The 17591-nt window shown below is 51.7% G+C and overlaps 1 protein-coding gene across 3 annotated transcripts; it reads right to left on the bottom strand.

Annotated features, from left to right (window-relative positions):
* Positions 1–2006: 2006 nt before the first annotated feature.
* IRX4 (iroquois homeobox 4) lies at positions 2007–11494 on the bottom strand. 3 transcript variants are annotated; one of them, XM_049830532.1, is made up of 6 exons: positions 11326–11494; positions 6317–6475; positions 5140–5391; positions 4411–4517; positions 3083–3411; positions 2007–2876 (listed from the first exon to the last, which is right to left on the bottom strand). In XM_049830532.1, the coding sequence occupies exons 2-6, from the start codon at positions 6359–6361 to the stop codon at positions 2104–2106; spliced, it is 1506 nt and encodes a 501-aa protein (XP_049686489.1). In that variant the 5' UTR covers positions 6362–6475; positions 11326–11494; the 3' UTR covers positions 2007–2103. The 3 variants fall into 3 exon arrangements, with proteins under 3 accessions (XP_049686489.1, XP_049686490.1, XP_049686491.1); XM_049830533.1 differs by having other exon boundaries at positions 6317–6402; XM_049830534.1 differs by having other exon boundaries at positions 6317–6382.
* Between the last annotated feature and the right edge of the window lie 6097 nt (positions 11495–17591).

Genomic DNA, 17591 nt, shown 5'->3' with positions numbered 1-17591 from the left:
CCCCACCTCCTTAGTTTGGCTGAAAATAATTTGCTTTGTCTAAAGGGTTTCAGAGGCAAAGCTCGCCGGCCGCCCCGGCTGCATTAAAATTCCTGCCGGCCCAGCCTTTGGCTGAGATCGCGGCTCCCCGGAGACTCCACTTTCGCTATTACTGTCAAGTACCCTTGACTCTTTATTTTTGCCCTTTTATCTATTACAACTAATTCGAGTTCTTTTGCCCTTTTCAGTTTAAGACGTGGGCTTTCTGTAAAGCCTCCCCCTGCCACCGAGCTCTCCGGGTGCAGAGCCTTTAGAAATTGAGGGGTTTACTGTCAAAATGAAAATTTCACTTCAAATTATCTTGGCTGATGCACGTTTTCCAGGCCGGGGGCTCCTGTCTGAGCCTTTTGACAGCCAGATCAGCAGAGGGGTTCAGTGATCTCGATAATATCATCCAAGAGAGCGAAAGTCAATACAATGACAGGGAATATGACTGGATACAATCCAATTACGGCTGCTCGCAGAGAGGGGAAGGGCTTGATCTGATCTCCGCACCCGGATTCCTTTTTTTTCTCCAGTCCTTGCACTAACAGGTCTCGCTAGAAACTTTGCGGGCTGGACTACGTCCTATTTTTGTGGCTGGGTGCTGCCTCGGTTGCGTTTATCCTTTGTAAATATATATATATGTGTATACACACGCGCATCGTATTCTTATTTATTTATTTGGGGGGGGGGGGGGGGGGAAGAACCTCAGGGGTGGGATGGGTGAGGAAGGTGGGAGGCAAGAAAAGCTCTTCTGCTTGTCCGCTGTCAGCTCGGTCCTTCGGGCGCTTTTGCTCAGGGGGTTTAGGCCGGTCTGGGTAAGCCTGGGTCTGGTTTTGCCTCGCAGTTTCTCTTCCAGCAGTTCTCCCTCTCCTCTCTCTCGCGGTCCGGAGGTCTGTAAAGTTTGTTCCCGTTGCCGGGAAGGAAAGGGAATCTTTTCAAGGCCTGGTATCTAAGTGGTAAATTGGCTGCGAGCGCTCCTGGATCACACGTCGAGAGCGCTCGTTCTCCCTCTCTCTTTCTCCCTCTCTCTTTTTTGTTGGCTGCACTCTATTTAATGTCAAAACGGTAAAGCATCTGTCCTGAAGTGCTGAAATATTCATGGAGGATCAGCGATTTCTCCATCCTGGCAGAGGAGCCGGAAAGCTAAAACGTTTCTTTTAAAAGATCCAATTTTCCATGGGAATCAATCGCTCCGCGCAAGGCGGAGGCGACGTCGCCACCGAACCCGGCCCTTTGGGACCGACCCCCGCTTTTTTGGGGACGACCCCCGTCCTTCTGCAGCTCTTGGGGGGGGGGGGTGGAGGGGTCGATGTTTCCCCCCCCCCCCCCCAACACGTCCCGGCCTGGGGGGGGGCTGCCGGTAAAAAGAGGAACGCAGACAAGCATCCCAGGGCAGCCTGTTGACAGCCCTTGGAATTACCGGGACCGGGCTGGGGGGCGGAGGGGGGAAACGGAATTTCGAAACCTAAAAGTTGGTTTTTTCGCAATGTAAAACGCCACCACTTATGTTACCTCTGAAACAGACAATTTATTGGAGTGAACATAGCTTTTAACATATTCTCTTTTTTTTTTTTTTTTCAAGATAAATTTGTGCAGTAGGTGTAAACTCAGTAGAAGTGCTGTTTGTGAATTATATGCTAACAAGGAAATCAGGAGGAAAAACTCTCGAAAAGTCTTTATGACTAATGTCGGCATGCCTTAAATTAAATCTGACTTAAAATTTCCCGTTTGTAAACTTTTCGGATGTAAACTTTTTAAGTAGGTCTACGCTATAGGACGTGCTTTTTGGACATGGAATTAAATAACTTTCACGACACTGATCCCTTAAAGTCGCAGCCAGGAGAAATTCTTCAGAACAGCAATGAGCAAAGTCTGTCCGTTGAACCGAGCGAACTGAAACTTTAAATCCTCGTTTCTGTCGGGGTTTTGGTTGGTGTGGGGTTTTTTTTTGTTTGGTTTTGTTTTTTTAAAAAAAAAAAAAAAAGGAAAAAGTTTTAAACTCTCGCAAGTCTCTCTTTTCAGCCTAGCTGACTCTTCACCACGCGTTTCCAAAAGTCCTTCGCCCCTCGGGCGGGCCCGTTAGGAACAAAACATTTTGCTTCCTGATTTGGGAAAAGCCAGAAACTCTTTGCTCGAGTCCTGGTGGGCCAGGTTGGAGAGTTGCCCCTTGAGCACGTTGGCACCGTTCCCCACCGCCCGTCCCAAGGCTCCCGTTTCCAGCACGGCTCCTTTGGTGGTAGCCCAGGACACTGTCGTGTTGCTCAAGGCTTGGTTCAAAGTACTGTGCCTGAACAGGGGGTCGTGAAACACCCCGTCCACCCAGTTCCTGAGGTTGGTGACCGGCGAATCCTGGTGCCTATCGATGACACCGACCGGGGACGAGACGGCGGCGGCGGCGGCCGCGGCTGCGGCGGGGGGAGCCGACCCCCCTCCCTGCCGTTTCAGCATACAGGAGGGATACTCGGCCTGGTTGAGGGACGTGGCCGTGTGAGCCAGGGACCAAATCCTGGGTTTCGCCTCCAGCAGCTGCTGCCCAGGCTGGAAACACATTTTCGACTCGCAACCGCGCTGCCGGGCTCCCAGCACCTCGGGGCCGCACTCTGCCCCCGCCGCCGGCTTCAGGCAGCTCCGCGCCCGCTCCGCCGCCGCCGCCGCCTCCTCCTCCTCCTCCTCTTCCTCTTCTTCCTCCCCGGCAGGTGGCATCTTGCCGGGGGGCTCGGGGGCCCGAGGCGGGTGGGGGAGAGGGTGCGGGAAGGGGCGCCTCAGCTCGCACTCCGAGCTCTCCGACTCCACGGCGTCCAAATCCTCCAGGTCGCTGAGCTCCAGCTCCTTCTCCTCCTTGCCCGTGGGTTCTGCGGGGTGGGAGCGGGGGAAGAGACAGCAAAAAAAAAAAAAAAAAAAAGAAAAACAACACAAGACAGACGGTCACTGCCCGGGGGGGGGGGGGGAAGGGGGGGGGGGCCGCGCTGCCCCCACGGGCCGCCCCCACGGGCGAGGCCCGTCCCGGGGGGGCCGTGCCCCCCGCCGAACCGCTAAGTGCCTGTTTTTAGCAGGGTACCCTCGGCTTTGCCGCTCTTCATCGCCTCTTCCCGCGAAGCCTCCTCCTCCTCCTCCTCCTCCTCCTCTTCCTCGTAGGGCCTCTTCTCGTCCGAGCACTTGTTCCGGGGGGGCCAGGTCATCTTGTTCTCCTTCTTGAGCCGGCGGCGGGCGTTGGCGAACCAGGTGGAGACCTGGGTGAGGGTCATCTTGGTGATGATGGCCAGCATGATCTTCTCGCCCTTGGTGGGGTAGGGGTTCTTGCGGTGCTCCTGCAACCAGGCCTTGAGGGTGCTGGTGGTCTCCCGGGTGGCGTTTTTCCTCCGCGTCCCACCGTCCATCGTACCGTACCTGCGGGTACAGGGGAGCGCACAACCCCCCCCACCCCGGTTACAACAAGGCACCCTCACCCCCACCCTCACCATCCTGCCCGACGTGGGATCCCAGGGCACCGGCTGCTTGTCTTGTGGCAGCCCCCCCCCACCCGGGAGTGTGTGTGTGTGGGGGGGGGGGGGGGGGAAACTGGGTGAAGACAGCTCAGCTTTAAGAGAGCGACCTGCTTCCAGAATTCAGGCCGAGGAAGAAAGCAAGGAGGAAGGGTTCAAAAATCCCCGCTGTGCCGTGGGAAAGCGCCTGCCTTTATTCGCCCTAAAGTCAATGTCAACGTTTTGGGAGATCCTAGCAGCTTGCAAACGCGCAGAAAACCCACTGCCCTGTTATTCGAGCAGCCCCCCCCCCCCCCCCCCCCCCAAACAGAATACATCTGGGTGACCCCAGGGTGTAACTGTTAATAGAAATATATTTCCTCTTCCTCCTTTTATTAGTCAGCTCTCCTAGCCTTTTGTTCCTGAAATTGTAGAAACCGAACGCAGATGACACCGGGCTGCGCCTGAATATTTAATGCGCATCCTCCAGGAAAGGTCAGCGGCGCCCAACGGGGCCTCAGAGCTTGTAAACGGTGTGGAAGTGGGTTTGCGCTGGTTTAAAACTAATAAACATACCAGCGATGCCCAAGCTCCTGAGCCTGACTCCGCGCAGGAAAAAAAAACCCCAAAAAACTAATTACCGCCCCCGTGGAAACAGACAGCCCCCCACCCCGCCCGTCCGGGGGGGTGTGTGGGGGCAGAGGACCCCCCCCCCCCCCCCACCGTGTGCCTGAGGGAGTGGGACACACACACACCCCCCCCCACACACACACGTTTCGGTGGGGAAGGGGAGGTGCCACCCGTGGGACCGGGAGGAAGATGCTGGGAAGCGAAGAGGCAGGTCCGCGCAGCGGGGCGGGTGGGAAGGGGTGGGGATGGGTGGGGGGGGGGGGAGAATTTGGGGTAGTGGGGGGGGGGGGCTTACCTGTCATACTGGTACTGGCTGAGGGTGTGATCGTAAGGGTAGTAGGCAGCCGCGGGGGCGATGCCCGCATGCGCAGAGCCGCTCCCGTCCTTCGCCTCCAAACTGTTCTGCAAAGAGACACCGCGCCGCCGCCCTCAGCCCCCGCCGCGGGGGGAGCCCGGCATCCCCGCCCCGCTGTCCCGTGTCCGTGTCCCGTCCGTCCGTCCCCCCCCCCCCGCGGCGGAGGAGTTCGGGGTGAGTCGGGGAAGGTCGTGACGGACCTTCCCGGAGGCCCCTGAGCGGCCAGCGAGATCAATAGAGACATTAACTCGCGGTGTTACGGTGCCGGGGAAAAAAAAAAAAAAAAAAAAAAAAAAAGGAAAAAAGGGGAAAAGAAAATAAAAAAAAAAAAAAAAAAGATGGGGGGGAAGAACGCATCTTTTTTTTTTTTTTTTTTTTTTTTTTTTTTTTTCCAAGCCGGACTCTGGGCCGCCCCAAACTACCCGCCCGGTCGGCACCTCGTCAGGCGCGACTTTTAATTGCGTTACCGTGAGAACCGCGCCGGGCTTGAATATTTAATGACCGCCGGGTTGGACGCGCCGGGCTGGAGCGGGGGCCGGGAAGGAGGAGGAGAAGGAAGAAGAGGAGGAAGAGGAGGAAGAAGAAGAAGAAGCTCCCGCCGACCGGCCACCCCCCATCCCGGGGAACTGGGGGGGGGGGCGGAAAAAAGCATCCCCGGCGGGCGCTTACCAAGGAGTAAAAGGCAGGAGCCTCGGTGCCGTAGGTCACGTAGTTTCCATAACCCTGGGGACCGGCGTAGGGACCACCGTAGACCCCCAGAGCGGCGGCGGAGTTGAGTTCGTGGCGGGCGGTGGCGAGCAGGCGGCTCTCGTACACCGGGCAATAGACGGGGGTCTGCGCCGAGGCGGCCGCCCCCGTCTCGGCCAGAGTCCGGCCGCTGGACTCGCAGCAGGTCGTCAGGGAATTGGTGCTCATTAGGAACTGGAGGGAAAGAGAGAGACGGGAGGGGGGTGATGGGGAGGGACGCACACACAAACTTCCCAAACTGTAACTAAGTTTGACTTTTTTTTTTTTAATCGGGTCGCAGATTTGGGGTGTCGTCGTCCCCCCCCCTCCCTCCCTTTCCCTATTTTACTTCAATCGGGGGAAAAAAAAAAAAAAAAAGCTCTGGAGAAACGCAGAGCTCCAAGTATTTTATCAGTTTTTTAAAAAAAAACCCCAAACCCAAACCCCACACCACCACAAACAAACGCCCCGTGACTGTGGGCGTTTAATCCTCTGCAATACGTTGCTCCAGCCCTTTGCAATTAAAAACTAACTTTTCTGGTGTGTTCTCACAAGGCTGGGTTTACACCGGTTTTCTCCTCCTGCAGCACAATGCTTCCCATCTGCGTTTTTAAACCTTTTTTCTAAATCACTCATGCATATTTATTTTGACTGCAGATTTGTAGCAGCCACGCACGCATCTGTTATTAACCTGCTGGTTGAGAATAGCCCATTATGTTTCTACGCTCCGGACCTCAGTACTTTCGTGTTTAATCGGTAAACTGTGAATTTAATCGGGAAAGAGGGGGGGAAAAAAGCGCTGGGGGGGAGGAAAGGGGGGGGGGGAGAGCGGGTGGGGGCTGGGGGATGCCTAACTCCCCTTCTCACCTGCCTCATCTCTACAATCCTCCCCCACGCGTCATTATCACCCCCGAACACCCTAAATCCCGCGTCTTCCTTCCCATTTTTAAATACGTGCGGGAGGGGATAGAACTTGAGCATCTTGGAAAGATGCGGAGCGAGCGGCCGATTTGCCGTTCCCGCATCCTAGAAAGGCTCGCTGCCCTTCTCAGCCCTGGAGGGAAGTAATCAATAAGGACTGAAATTCAATCAATTAACGTCGGTAGGCAAAAAGTCTTACCTGGGGTGCCGAGGAGTAAGGGTAGCCAAACTGAGGATATGACATGGTACAGAGGCTCCCAGTTATCTAGAAACAAGGCGAGACGTCTGATCTGCACGCTATTGCAGCCTGGCTCTGCTCTATTGTACCAATTGATTGGTAACCACAGGTCCCTAGATGCTTATAGGACGAAGCAGAAAACCACATTTAATTTATTTACATGAAATCTTAAACTTTCTTTCTTTAACCTAAGGAAAAAAAAAAAAAAAAAAAGAAGAAGAAACCACCACCAACAAAAAGAGATGCATAGTGATTTTAGCACCTTCCCCTCTACAGCTAGGAAACAGAAAAAAAATGTTACATGTGGGCTCCGAGGCTGGCAAACGTGACGGCAGAAATACATACTTTGCACCCACGGAAAAATCGGGGGGGGGGCGCAAAGAAAAGTGATACAAATACAGCAGTTCAGAAGCACGTTGTTTTAAAAGAGCCGAGCCTCTGACGTCACGCAAACCCTAGTCAAATTAACCTGCCTGTAAGTTTAACTTTTCTTTTCGGGAATCTTTCCCCCGGCGTGGAAAAGAGACCCCCCAGCATCCCTCTCAGCCTGCCCGAGAGGAGCGAAAGTTTGGAAAGCTCTCCGGCAGCGGCTCCGCCCGCTTCCAGCATCTTTCTGCGGGGAAGGGGTGGAAATGAACGGGTTTAATCTGAAGGATCAATGTTGTATCAGCTAAGATCTTTTTTTTATTTTTTTTTTCCCTCCACCCTCCTTCGTCACTGAAGGGCTGGTAAGCACTTTTAATTAGAAATTAATTAATGAGCAGCTGCTTCTTCCCACCCCACAGTAATAATTAGTCTCAATTACAAACAAGACGTATGAAGGGACACACGACTGAGTCTTCATTTAAGATTTAATCAACAGTTAAAATTAGCGCTAACGCTGACAATAAAGCACATGACATGCAATCCTGCTTTGCTTTTCGGCTTTTATTCCAGACGTGTGATTACAGGTAGAAAACCCTACAAGCGGATGCCGGGGAAATGAGTGAAAGGACGTGATTTTTCACGTTAAAACCCACTTGCATCCCATCGTAAAGCTCCGCTGGAAAAGCCAGCCTTTGGCGGGGCGGAGGGCCGTATCCAGCCTGCCTGTGCTCCGAGGGGGTAAAACCGGGTTTGGTTTTTTTTTTTTTTTGGGGGGGGGGAATTAGGGAGAGGAGGGGATGTGCAACTCCCAAAGTGCTGTTTCTCACCCAAAGAGCAAACATCTTTTTGGCTATGGACGGGACCCCCCTTCCGAGTGAAGGAGGGTTTGGGAAAGAGTCTGGTCTCCATCCCACCTCTGCTATCAGCATCCCTATCCTCTGGGGGGGGGGGGAACCCCCCCAAACAGCATCCCTCCTCTGCTTCACTCTCGGAGGCAGCAGTCCTGGGGTGGGGGGGGGGGGGGGAGGGAGATGCTGGGGCTACCGGTCGGCGGAGGTGGCCAGTGGCCACCTCCGCCGACCGGTAGCCCCAGCATCTCCCCCCCCCCCCCCCCCCCCCGACGGCCAGCTACCGTCGGGGCGAGGAAGCGGAGGAGTCAGCTCCGAGGCTGAAGCTCGGCTGCTGGTGCAGTTTGAAGGCTGCACCCGTGGTGTGCAGACTTGCTCAGAGAGATTCCTGGGTTCAGACATGTGAATAGCCCCAGGGTCACACTCTAATTAATGATGATGTTCTCTTCTTCTCCCCAGCTGGAAGACTGCCTCCCAGAAACGAATCTGCCCACACTGACAGCTCGATTGAGGGTGATTGATGACTATCTGGAGACCACAGTACACATAATATAATATCTGCTGCGTAATTGCTTTAATTTACAGATGAAAATACTAGTTCTCGGATTGAGTTAGACTACGGCGAGCGGCGTTTTATGGCGTTTTAGAGTGTTTGCAAATAAGAGATACCAGATACGGTACATGCAAATTATCCTGACAGCTCGGTATCTGTAGCCGGGAGAAACGTATAAAGAAAGGGAATCAAATGACATTAATAATCGCGTTTGAATTCTGTATTGATTTTCGGTGGGGAAGAAAGTGCTCTTTCTTTCCTCACCTGAAATGCTAATAACCCTCTTCTTTCTGGGAATATTAATAACTCAGCCATTGGGTTCCTCTTACAGAAACGCTCCTCTATTCCTCCCGCTCCCCCGGTGCTGCCAGGATATAATGATACTTTTAGCTACTATTTACGAGCAGCTTCCTTCTCCGCGACGTGCTGACGGGCTATCGCATTGTTTGGGAAAGAAAAGCCACCCGGTGTTTACACAAAAGGTCTGCACGCAGCGTTTGGTGCTGCTCCCTCTGCCTCCTGCGCTGGTTGCGCTGGGGGATGTTTATTTAAGCCCTGGAGTATAACTCCACGGTGCTAGGGAAGAAAAGAGTGGCACTTATCTCAAGAGCGGCTCGGTGTAAAGCACTATAATTAGCTGGGAGAGGTAGAGAACTGCCCGGAGAAGTCCTCCCCGTTTTCCAGGCTAGAGTTTGGGAGATGTCCTGGTGTTGGGGTTGGGTTTTGTTGGGGTTTGGTTTTTTTTCCTTTCCCTCTTTTGGTAATACTGCAGATGTCAACTCCGCAGCGGCCCACAGAGCACTACAGGTTTTGATATTTAGATGAGTCTATTAAACTTTAAAATACAAGGTGAAATTCAATATTTATAGTCCTTGTCTATTTATATAGCACAGTTGTCTTTCACTGCACCTTGCAAATACTCCGGTGCCCATTTTCGCGCTGAACTTTCCTGTATTAATCATGATAATTATTTGACATTTTTCTTTGCAGCTTGCCTGCTCTACTACTTTACCCCCGGTCAGCTTTGTGCCAGCTCCAATCTGTATTCCCTAGAAAGCAGTCATTAGGGGGGGGGGGGGCGGGGGGGGGGGGACGACACCAAAAACCCAAACCAAACCAAACCCAAACAAACACCCCCCCTCCCAAACAACAACAAAAAACTTAATAACCTTAAGCGCTAAAAGCTGACATTACACCTTCCTCCAGCGTTCATGTCTGGTTTCACTTACAATCTACAAATAATGGCCCTTTGTTGATAAGAAACTCAACGCAATTATATTTCATCTTGAATTTTTGGTGCCAGCGCACAACCGTGCAATAAGCCCCACAGTGATTTCAAACAACCTTTGTGGTTCTTGCACATAAACAACGTAACACTGTTCAAATCCAAGCAAAGACGCTTACTGCTGTGGGCTATATCCTTAAGCATTTGGAAAATGCGAGTCTTTGCCGTGCAATAAAAATTGATCCTCGCCAAAGCCCCTTTCCTGTACAAAGCAGTTAACAGCTTTCGAGAAAGAGGAACGCACGGCGCTTTCCCCAAAGTTGGAGCAAGTAAACCCATCGCGATCGAGAGGAAAGGCTGGAGAGTTCCTTCTCCTCCTGAAAGAACCAGCCTGCTCCCCCAGACGAGCAGGAATCTTAGAGCCAGAGCCCAACCACGTCTGTCTCCGAGGGTTACGGCTTTCTTCTCCGAGAACCTGGAGCCAACGTTCCTACAAGTTTTAGCAGAAAAAAGCACGAAACGAGAAGGAAACGCTGTGATGCTGGAACAGGCCACAGCAGGTAAAACAGAGAACCTCTTCAGGACTAACGCTTTGATGGACGTCTTCAGGGACATGATCTAGAGGCAGTTAATGCAGCTACACTTTTTACTATCTGCATTTTCATCGCCTCCTCTTTTGGAGGGGTTATTGCCACTCCTGGAAATATTTCAGCGACGGAATTTGCTCATGGGCTAAACAGGCTTTAGCGAGCTCTTTCGGTCGACTTTGCTTTGTTTTCACGTTACGGACTTAAAGCAACCTTGACACCGCCTGCCAAACGCTGTGAAGCTCTACACGTTGCCCATTTGGGATCTGACATGGAACCGAGGGCAGCCTACAACATTTTCAAGTAGATTAGCTCCCATAAACTCGCTATCGACAGGAAATACGAGTCTTTTTTCCCGAGCCAACCCGAGGTGTAATTGCATCTCCTGCCCTCTGAATCGAGGCACGGCGAGCCGACGCTGCCGACCCGCACGGACCTACGCAACGGCTTTGCGATCGGTGGAGCTGCGATGACAAACAGAACGGTTGCATAAGAAGGCGCCGCTAATTAATTTGCTCCGATTACCACCGCCCGCAAAATCAGTTGTTCAAAGCTGTCCGTTTCAATGCTTTCATTTTGCAAGTCTTCAATCCTCTTGGCAAACAGTCTAGATTAAAGCAGAAAGGCCTCACGTGCTCGTTCCGTTCTTTGGATTTAGTAACTTTTCACACTTAAGACCTAGAGCCAGCACACGCGCTCTCACACCCACGCACCCACCCACCCTCACGCACGCAAAACTTTTTCCGCAAGAGAAGCAAACGCTGCCACCCGGGCAGCCGCTGTGTGTGCCTCGGAGGACCCTACGACACATCCACCTTGGCTTGCCCGGTGCAGAGCATCGCAGCTACGCTTTTAGTAGCAAAGCAAAGCTTGGGGAAGGTTTCCCTTTGCGGGTCCTGTGCCCCCAGTGCCGCAGCCCGGTGGGCATTCGGGTGCCACCGCCTTTAAGCTCCCTGGCAGCGGCCGGCTTGAGCACGCTTCCCCGCGGAGAGAAAACTTTCCTACTCGCAAGGTCACAATCCTGAAAGTTTGCCTTAAAATCCGGAAAGTTTGGACTCGATGCCTTACCTTAGCGCTCGCTGAATCCCACATCCACACCCCCTTCCCAAGAAATAACACATATGTTAAAACACATTTGCCCTCTGTCCTAGGTAAAGATTGCACAAAGCCAAATGATTCATCACACAGAGTTTCTCTTCCCTCCAGCACTTCGTTTTCAGCTGCTAAAGCAGGCTCCGAAGGAAAGGGGGGGGGGGATAAACCCCACCGCCCCCCCCCCCCCCCCCGCTCTTCCGTAGGGAGAGCCAGACACACACGCATAAGCATCACCACCAAAACAAGCTTAAAAAAAAAAAATTAATTTTTTTTTTTTTTTTTTTTTTTTTTTTTACCTGCGATTACGCCAGGCTTCGGCTAAAACCTCGGAGCGACGGCAGTGCCATAGCAGGGTTTCTCTCCTCTCTCCGGCGCCGGCTGACTTTGCAGGGAGCTGCGGAGAACTACCGCAGCCATGTCTCAGCCTGCCGGTACCTCAACGCGGAGCCCTGGGGGTCCCCAGGCACCACGGTCACTTCTCGAACCCCCCCCCCCCCCCCCTTTAGTACCAAAGTGACGTTCCCGGCGATTAGCTCCACCGCTTTTTTTTTTTTTTTTTTTCACCCTTTCCCAACGCTACCCGGCGCTCCGTCTAAAACCAACTTTTTTTTTTTTTTTTTTTTTTTTTTTTTTTTTTTTTCCCCCTCCCCGGTTTAAAACCCGAGCAGCCGGCACCGCTCCCTCCCGCGGGTTATAAACGCCGGCTGGGGCGTGGGGGACACCATAATTAATAGCAGGTTAGTAAAATCAGCGCTGCCGCTCCCGTGGTTGGCCTCGGCGCCGGGAAGAACGGCATGGATTCGGGAAGAACGCGGCCGTCCTCCATTTAACCTAATGATCCGCGGGGGTTGCGAGCGCTCTTAAGGCAGCCGCAGCGCTGCCGAACGTGCGCGGCGCCTCCAAACTCTCCTTTATCTCCGCCTGTCGCGACAGGAAAAGGCGCTTAAACTTACAGGGCAACTCTCTGCCTTGCCTCTCTCGCCGTCTATTGTTTTCCCCTCCCGTTTTGAGGAGGTGGCTTGGGACGCCGGCTCGAAACCCTACGTTTCACCAGACGGCCACCTCTACCTGTCCGCCCATCGGGTTCAGGTCTAGTCCACAGCTAACCCCCCCCCCCCCCCCCCTCCCCGGAGTCGGGAAAAAGCGGAGCTATCGGGGGGTCGCCTGGCCCAGCGACCCCCGACAGCGGGGAGGGGGTGAGGGGGGGGGGGGGGCGGCGTGGCGGCTCCGGCCACCCGAGACCCTTTTCTCGCAGCCCCCCACGCTGCCCCGGGATCGTCGCCTCCCACCCTCAACGCAGCCCCGGGGGGCTTCCTCGGGTTGGAGGGGGGTGGGGGGGGGTGGGCAGCAACGCTGTCTCCCTCTTATCCTCTCCGTCCGTCTGTCCGTCCGTCCGTCGGTCCGTCTGTCCCGCCCGTAGGCTGCCGCTTGCCTCCTGCGGAGAAGTTACCGGGGCCTGAGATTGGGCGAGCTGGCAGCGACCCCCCCGGTTTTAAAGGTGTTTGGTGGTGTGCAGCTCCCCCCCCCCCCCGCCCCCCTTCACCACCACCCTCTGTCACCCACCCCCCGACCCCCCCAAGACCGGCTGCAGGGTCCTGGCCGCTGCCCCCGGGACCGCGGAGCCCCGTGGAGGGGGGGGACGGGACGACGACACCGGTCGCCTGCGAAGTTTTTCCAGCGCGGTCGGGACTTTCTTTCCTTAATTGTTTGTTCGGCAGGAAAAGGGACAAATCGGGATTGACAAGGGGGGGGGGGGGGGGGGGAGGAGGGATCAATATCATTCCTGTTTAAAGGCGTGAGCCCGGGCAGACGTCTCAATAAGACAGAGGAGGAGAAAAAGAGAATATTATGCCCTACCTAATTAAGCGAAGACAAAGAGGTGTGGGGAGAAAGGTTCGGGAGAGGTGGGGTGGCAATGGGAATTTTTAATCCGGTGTCTTCCCACCGTAACCACCAAGGCTGAACAGTAACGTTAATAGGGAACATCTGTACATCGACAGATTTATTCTTGCCGGAGCTCTTTCATGCCTGTGTCATTTGCATGGACCCGTGCTCGTAATGTTCGACACACGCTGCACCTTGTAGTGCAATGACAGGGTAAATCTGATGAATGTTGAGACTGGGAAATCCTCTTCTCTTTCCCCTTTCTCCCTCCTCGGCTTGCCCTTGCAGCTTCCAAGGCGGGGAAACCACCCGGAGAAAGACAACGTGAGCCTTCTCCCCATCTGCACTTGTAAACAGAAAGCCAATCATGCAGCGAGCCTTTGCATTTTAAAGCACAGTAACAAACCCACGGCGACGTGGATGCCTGGGGCTGCCCGCCCGGGGCTGGCCTGCTTGCCGAGAAGACGGAGGGACGTGTGGCCCGGGACAGAGGCATCGCTCCGCTTCCCAACCACCCCACGGGACGCTTAACGCCTTCCCCAAATCACCCGGCAGCGCAGGAGCTGTGGGCGCTGACCCCCGACCTGGCCCTGTGGAGTGGGGATGCTTTCCCTTCCTCCTTTCCTTCCTCCCTTCCTTCCTTCTTCCCTCCCTTCCTTCTTCCCTCCCTTCCTTCTTCCCTCCCTTCCTTCTTCCCTCCCTCCCTTCTTTCCTTCCTTCCTTCCTCCCTTCCTTCCTCCTTTCCTGCCCCCGGGCTCCTGCCCCAGGCTGCCTCCCAGCCCGGCTGCTCGCCTGCAGGCAGCCCCCGTGGGAAGTGGGGCCCAGGGGACACGCACACGACGGATGGATGGATGGACGGATGGACGGACACCCCTCCGCTTCTCCCCGAGGACCCCGTCCAGCCACCCGCCAGCCCCAGGCCGTGTTTCATCACACGGTGGGGTGACACCATCCTCCCCCCGGAGGTGACAAATGTGCTTCGGGGGACCGGGACCCCACAACACAGCCCTCCACCCCGGCCTGGGTGCCCTGGGAGCAGCCACCCCTGCCTTTCCCGGTGGCAGAGCGGCCGTAGGGAGGTGCTGGGGGGCTGCTGGGTGCAGCTGCCATCCCCCCACCTTGAAATTTGCTACTATGGTCAAGGGCAGGAGGCATCGTTCCAAAAAAAATCATTTTTTTGTATGTACGGCCACCACCAGTAACACTACGTTAATGCGTATCTTTTGTAATGTAACAACCTCGGTTCCACGAGATCAACATTTTTTTATTATTATTATTATTCCAGTGATGGTTAAAGGAAGCGGGCAGACTCCCAAGTCCGTCTTTTCCAATTTGCTCGTGTCGACCCGCGCACCTTGGGAATTGCCACCCGTTGCCACCTCGACCTTCGCACCAGAAAGCTCGGTGGCTTTCTGACAAAGACTGGCCTAGCCAGGCGGGAGGACGATCGAGCGGAGGTGAAATCCCAGTGGACATGCATGCAGGTCAACCACAGCGACGTGAGGGACGCAAACCACTGAGAACACCAATAAATCTGGGAAGGTGCTCGCAACCAGAGCAAGAGCTTTTGGGAAGCACTCCCCAAAACTCATGGGCCAGAGCCCACGGCTGGAAGGGCATTTGTAGATTCTGCTTGATGTTGTTCCTGATGTTGTTACGGATTGTCTTTCTCCCCCTCTTTTTTTTTTAAATGACCAATAATGCCAAGGTTTCGACCGTTTTTAATGTTTAAACTGTTAAAAGGTGTTCTTTTCACCGTAGGAATGGTGTTGGTCCTGCCTAGCCTGGCATTCTTTGGCATTCTTTCCCATTTCTGCAGCTAGATCAATGCCCTCTCTGCTGTGAAAAGGCCATCAGTAAATGATACCAAGTGGTTAAAAAACCTTAATTTTCCATGTCATTAGACAAACAGCACTGGTGATAGCGACACATATTTCCATTTAGAAAGCCAGTATCATTTAATTGCCAGTGTCAATTCCTGCAGCACCGTGGCTATTTTTTGGAGACCTACTTTCTAAGAGATCAGATGGGAGAAAGCACTAGCTTGATCTCTTACTTTTTTGGCCTTTATTTTTCTGTAGAGGTTACTAAATCACTTCTAGTCAAGGAATAATATACTAACGCTTGTCTCATAACTCACGCACACTACGGAGGTCCTAGAAACACATTAGCTTAATCATGAAACCTCTGAGATAATTTACGTAACTGGAATAATTTCACAGGAAAGCCAATATAATTCAGAATGTAGTAAATACATGGATAGAAACCAGATTTTCACTGAAACTATTTTTGTCCTCATCTGGTTCGGGTGCCAAGTTTTATGCTAGCCTCAGAGCAGCAAGGTTTATCTTAATGTGCAGGGATCCATACAGGCACATTTTTTTTCCTTTTCTCACATTAAATTCATTATGTGATGTTCAAAAGACTGATACACATTAGAAAACCTTTAGGCATTTCAGTGTAAAAGGGACGGTTTATTAAAAGGATAGGTTATTACTTTGAACAATGACTTCAGTGTGTACATTTAAATGTGAAATGTTTATCTGGTACTGACCTGCATCGGTCAGAATCTGTACAACTATACTTTTATTCATAAACGCGTGCCTCCGCTAATAAAACACATTTATTTTCAGATTCTGCGTGGTCATTTGGGCGTCTTCTGCAGCCCACAAAGGTATAGGCTCATAATTATTTTTTCAGTAATTTCCTAAGGAAGCGTTACCGTAATTCCGTTTGTGAGCCCGTGCTTTTGAGAAGACACTTACTCCGCGGTAGAACAAAATGTGGCTGTGGTTAGAGAAATAGCTAAGGCTGCCTTCGTGTACTCGATATAGGGATGGGCGCGGGGAATCCTTTTTTTTTTTTTTTTTGCAGGAAAAGAGCATCATTTTAAACGGTTAAAAGCTTAGCCGGAGCCTGCACACCTTGCCCAGGTGAGCGATGCTACTGAGGCGGAGGGCCAGGGAAGCAGGGCAGGAATAAACTCCTTCCTCCGTGTTACACAAGTGAAGAGAAGTGGACCACGGGTCTAATCCCACGGATCTTCCCGCGAGCGAGGAGTTCTGCAAAAAATGCTGCTCCGGAGTCATCCCTTCTTGCGCGGAAGGGATTACAGAGGAGAACCGCGTGTGCCTCAGAAAACAAAGATGCAATTAAAGCGGCGTTTGTAGTTTTCACTTAGGGTTATCTTCCAATGCAGGATGAACCATCATTTTTTCCCTGCTAATTATTTTCATTAGCTGTTTTAACTCTTCCTGAGAGCTCTTAATAATTGCTTCAGAGCAGAATGTGTAAAACTGAAAATTATTTATGGCACTGATTAGAACTACGGAATACTAATACGGGTAGTCAGGAATAATTTACCATAGCAGGAAAAGCATTATTTAATTGTTTAATATAGAAGTTTAATTGTGCTTGCATATAATTATCATGTAAATATCACTGTGATCACTTTAAGAGGTTATTTCTAAGTGTGCCAAAATTCTGAAGCAATCTGAAAAGAATTAATTTTTTTCTTGCCTCCCTTCACAAGTCTCTCAAGTGCACTATATGTTTTAACTTAAACCAAAATATAGCCAAAGGCAGACAGGAGTTCCAACAGTGACCAGTGTAATACTCACTGCTTTTAATTACTGTAACAATAAATCACACAGGAATGTCCTCCAGGAACTAAATGATTTTCTAAAAACATTTGAGAATATTTTTGAAATTCAATTAATTGAAGGCACCAGATAAAAGGTACACATTCTTAATGGCTATAAAATAACCCTAAGGGATGTAACTGAGCTCCAAGCTTAACTTCAAAGTGTGACAGAAATACTTACTGTATTACTTTAAAAGTATTCAGATCAATGAATCAGTTAAAATTACTTATACGTTTACCAACCTTTTCATTTTCTTTCTGAATATGATAGAAAGAATTGCTCTCATTTCCCAGGATACAAAAAGCAGTCGAGACCTGTAAAAGAAATTGTAATTAAAGCCAGCCTTCAGTCAAAATTGGTATTATGAATTTTTGGTTGACACAAGATAAAGGGGCCAGCGAAACATAAAAGTGGCTTGATAAAACGTACATTTAGACATTTTATACTGAAATTTAACTGGTTTGTGGAGATGTTTCAGGTGCTGGGATTAAATCTGTCCTTGTTAAAGCCAGTAAGCATTTTTCTGTTGAATTCAATCGAACTAGAACGTCACCCTGCAATCTGTATCGTGTTCAAGAGTGTACCGGACCAGCTATCTGATTGTGGGCCACATCGGTTTTCTTTTTTTTTTTTTTTTTTTTCCCCCCTCCTCTCTTTGGGCTAATCGTGCTAACTCGAACACCCACGTGGCTTTGCAAGGTGCTGAACATCTCAGACAGTCAGAGCGTGCCTTCAGCTTTTGTGGGTAGGAGTCTGAGGTAGTGTGCCAGCTAATGCTCAGTAGGATCCGACTCTGTGAATAAATACCTTGGCATTTGGTCTGTAGTTTATGAGCAACAGAGGCTGTTTTAAAATACAAGTGTTGAAACCATCTCAATTTTCTGATTTGCAAGGGGATTTTATAACACGGCAGGGAAGTGTTAAGGAATATGTAGAAGCTGAACGGTCGTTACCAGACAATTTTTTTTCTTAGCAGAGGTGCTCTGTTCCGAGCGGCAATTCCTCCCCCTTTGCAATCTCAATCTATAGCCACG

Source organism: Accipiter gentilis, chromosome 27 (assembly GCF_929443795.1).
Source record: "Accipiter gentilis chromosome 27, bAccGen1.1, whole genome shotgun sequence".
In the NCBI taxonomy this organism is placed as follows: Eukaryota; Metazoa; Chordata; class Aves; order Accipitriformes; family Accipitridae; genus Astur; species Astur gentilis.
The sequence above is the reverse complement of the archived record's forward strand: the minus strand, read 5'-3'. Positions and strand labels throughout refer to the sequence as shown.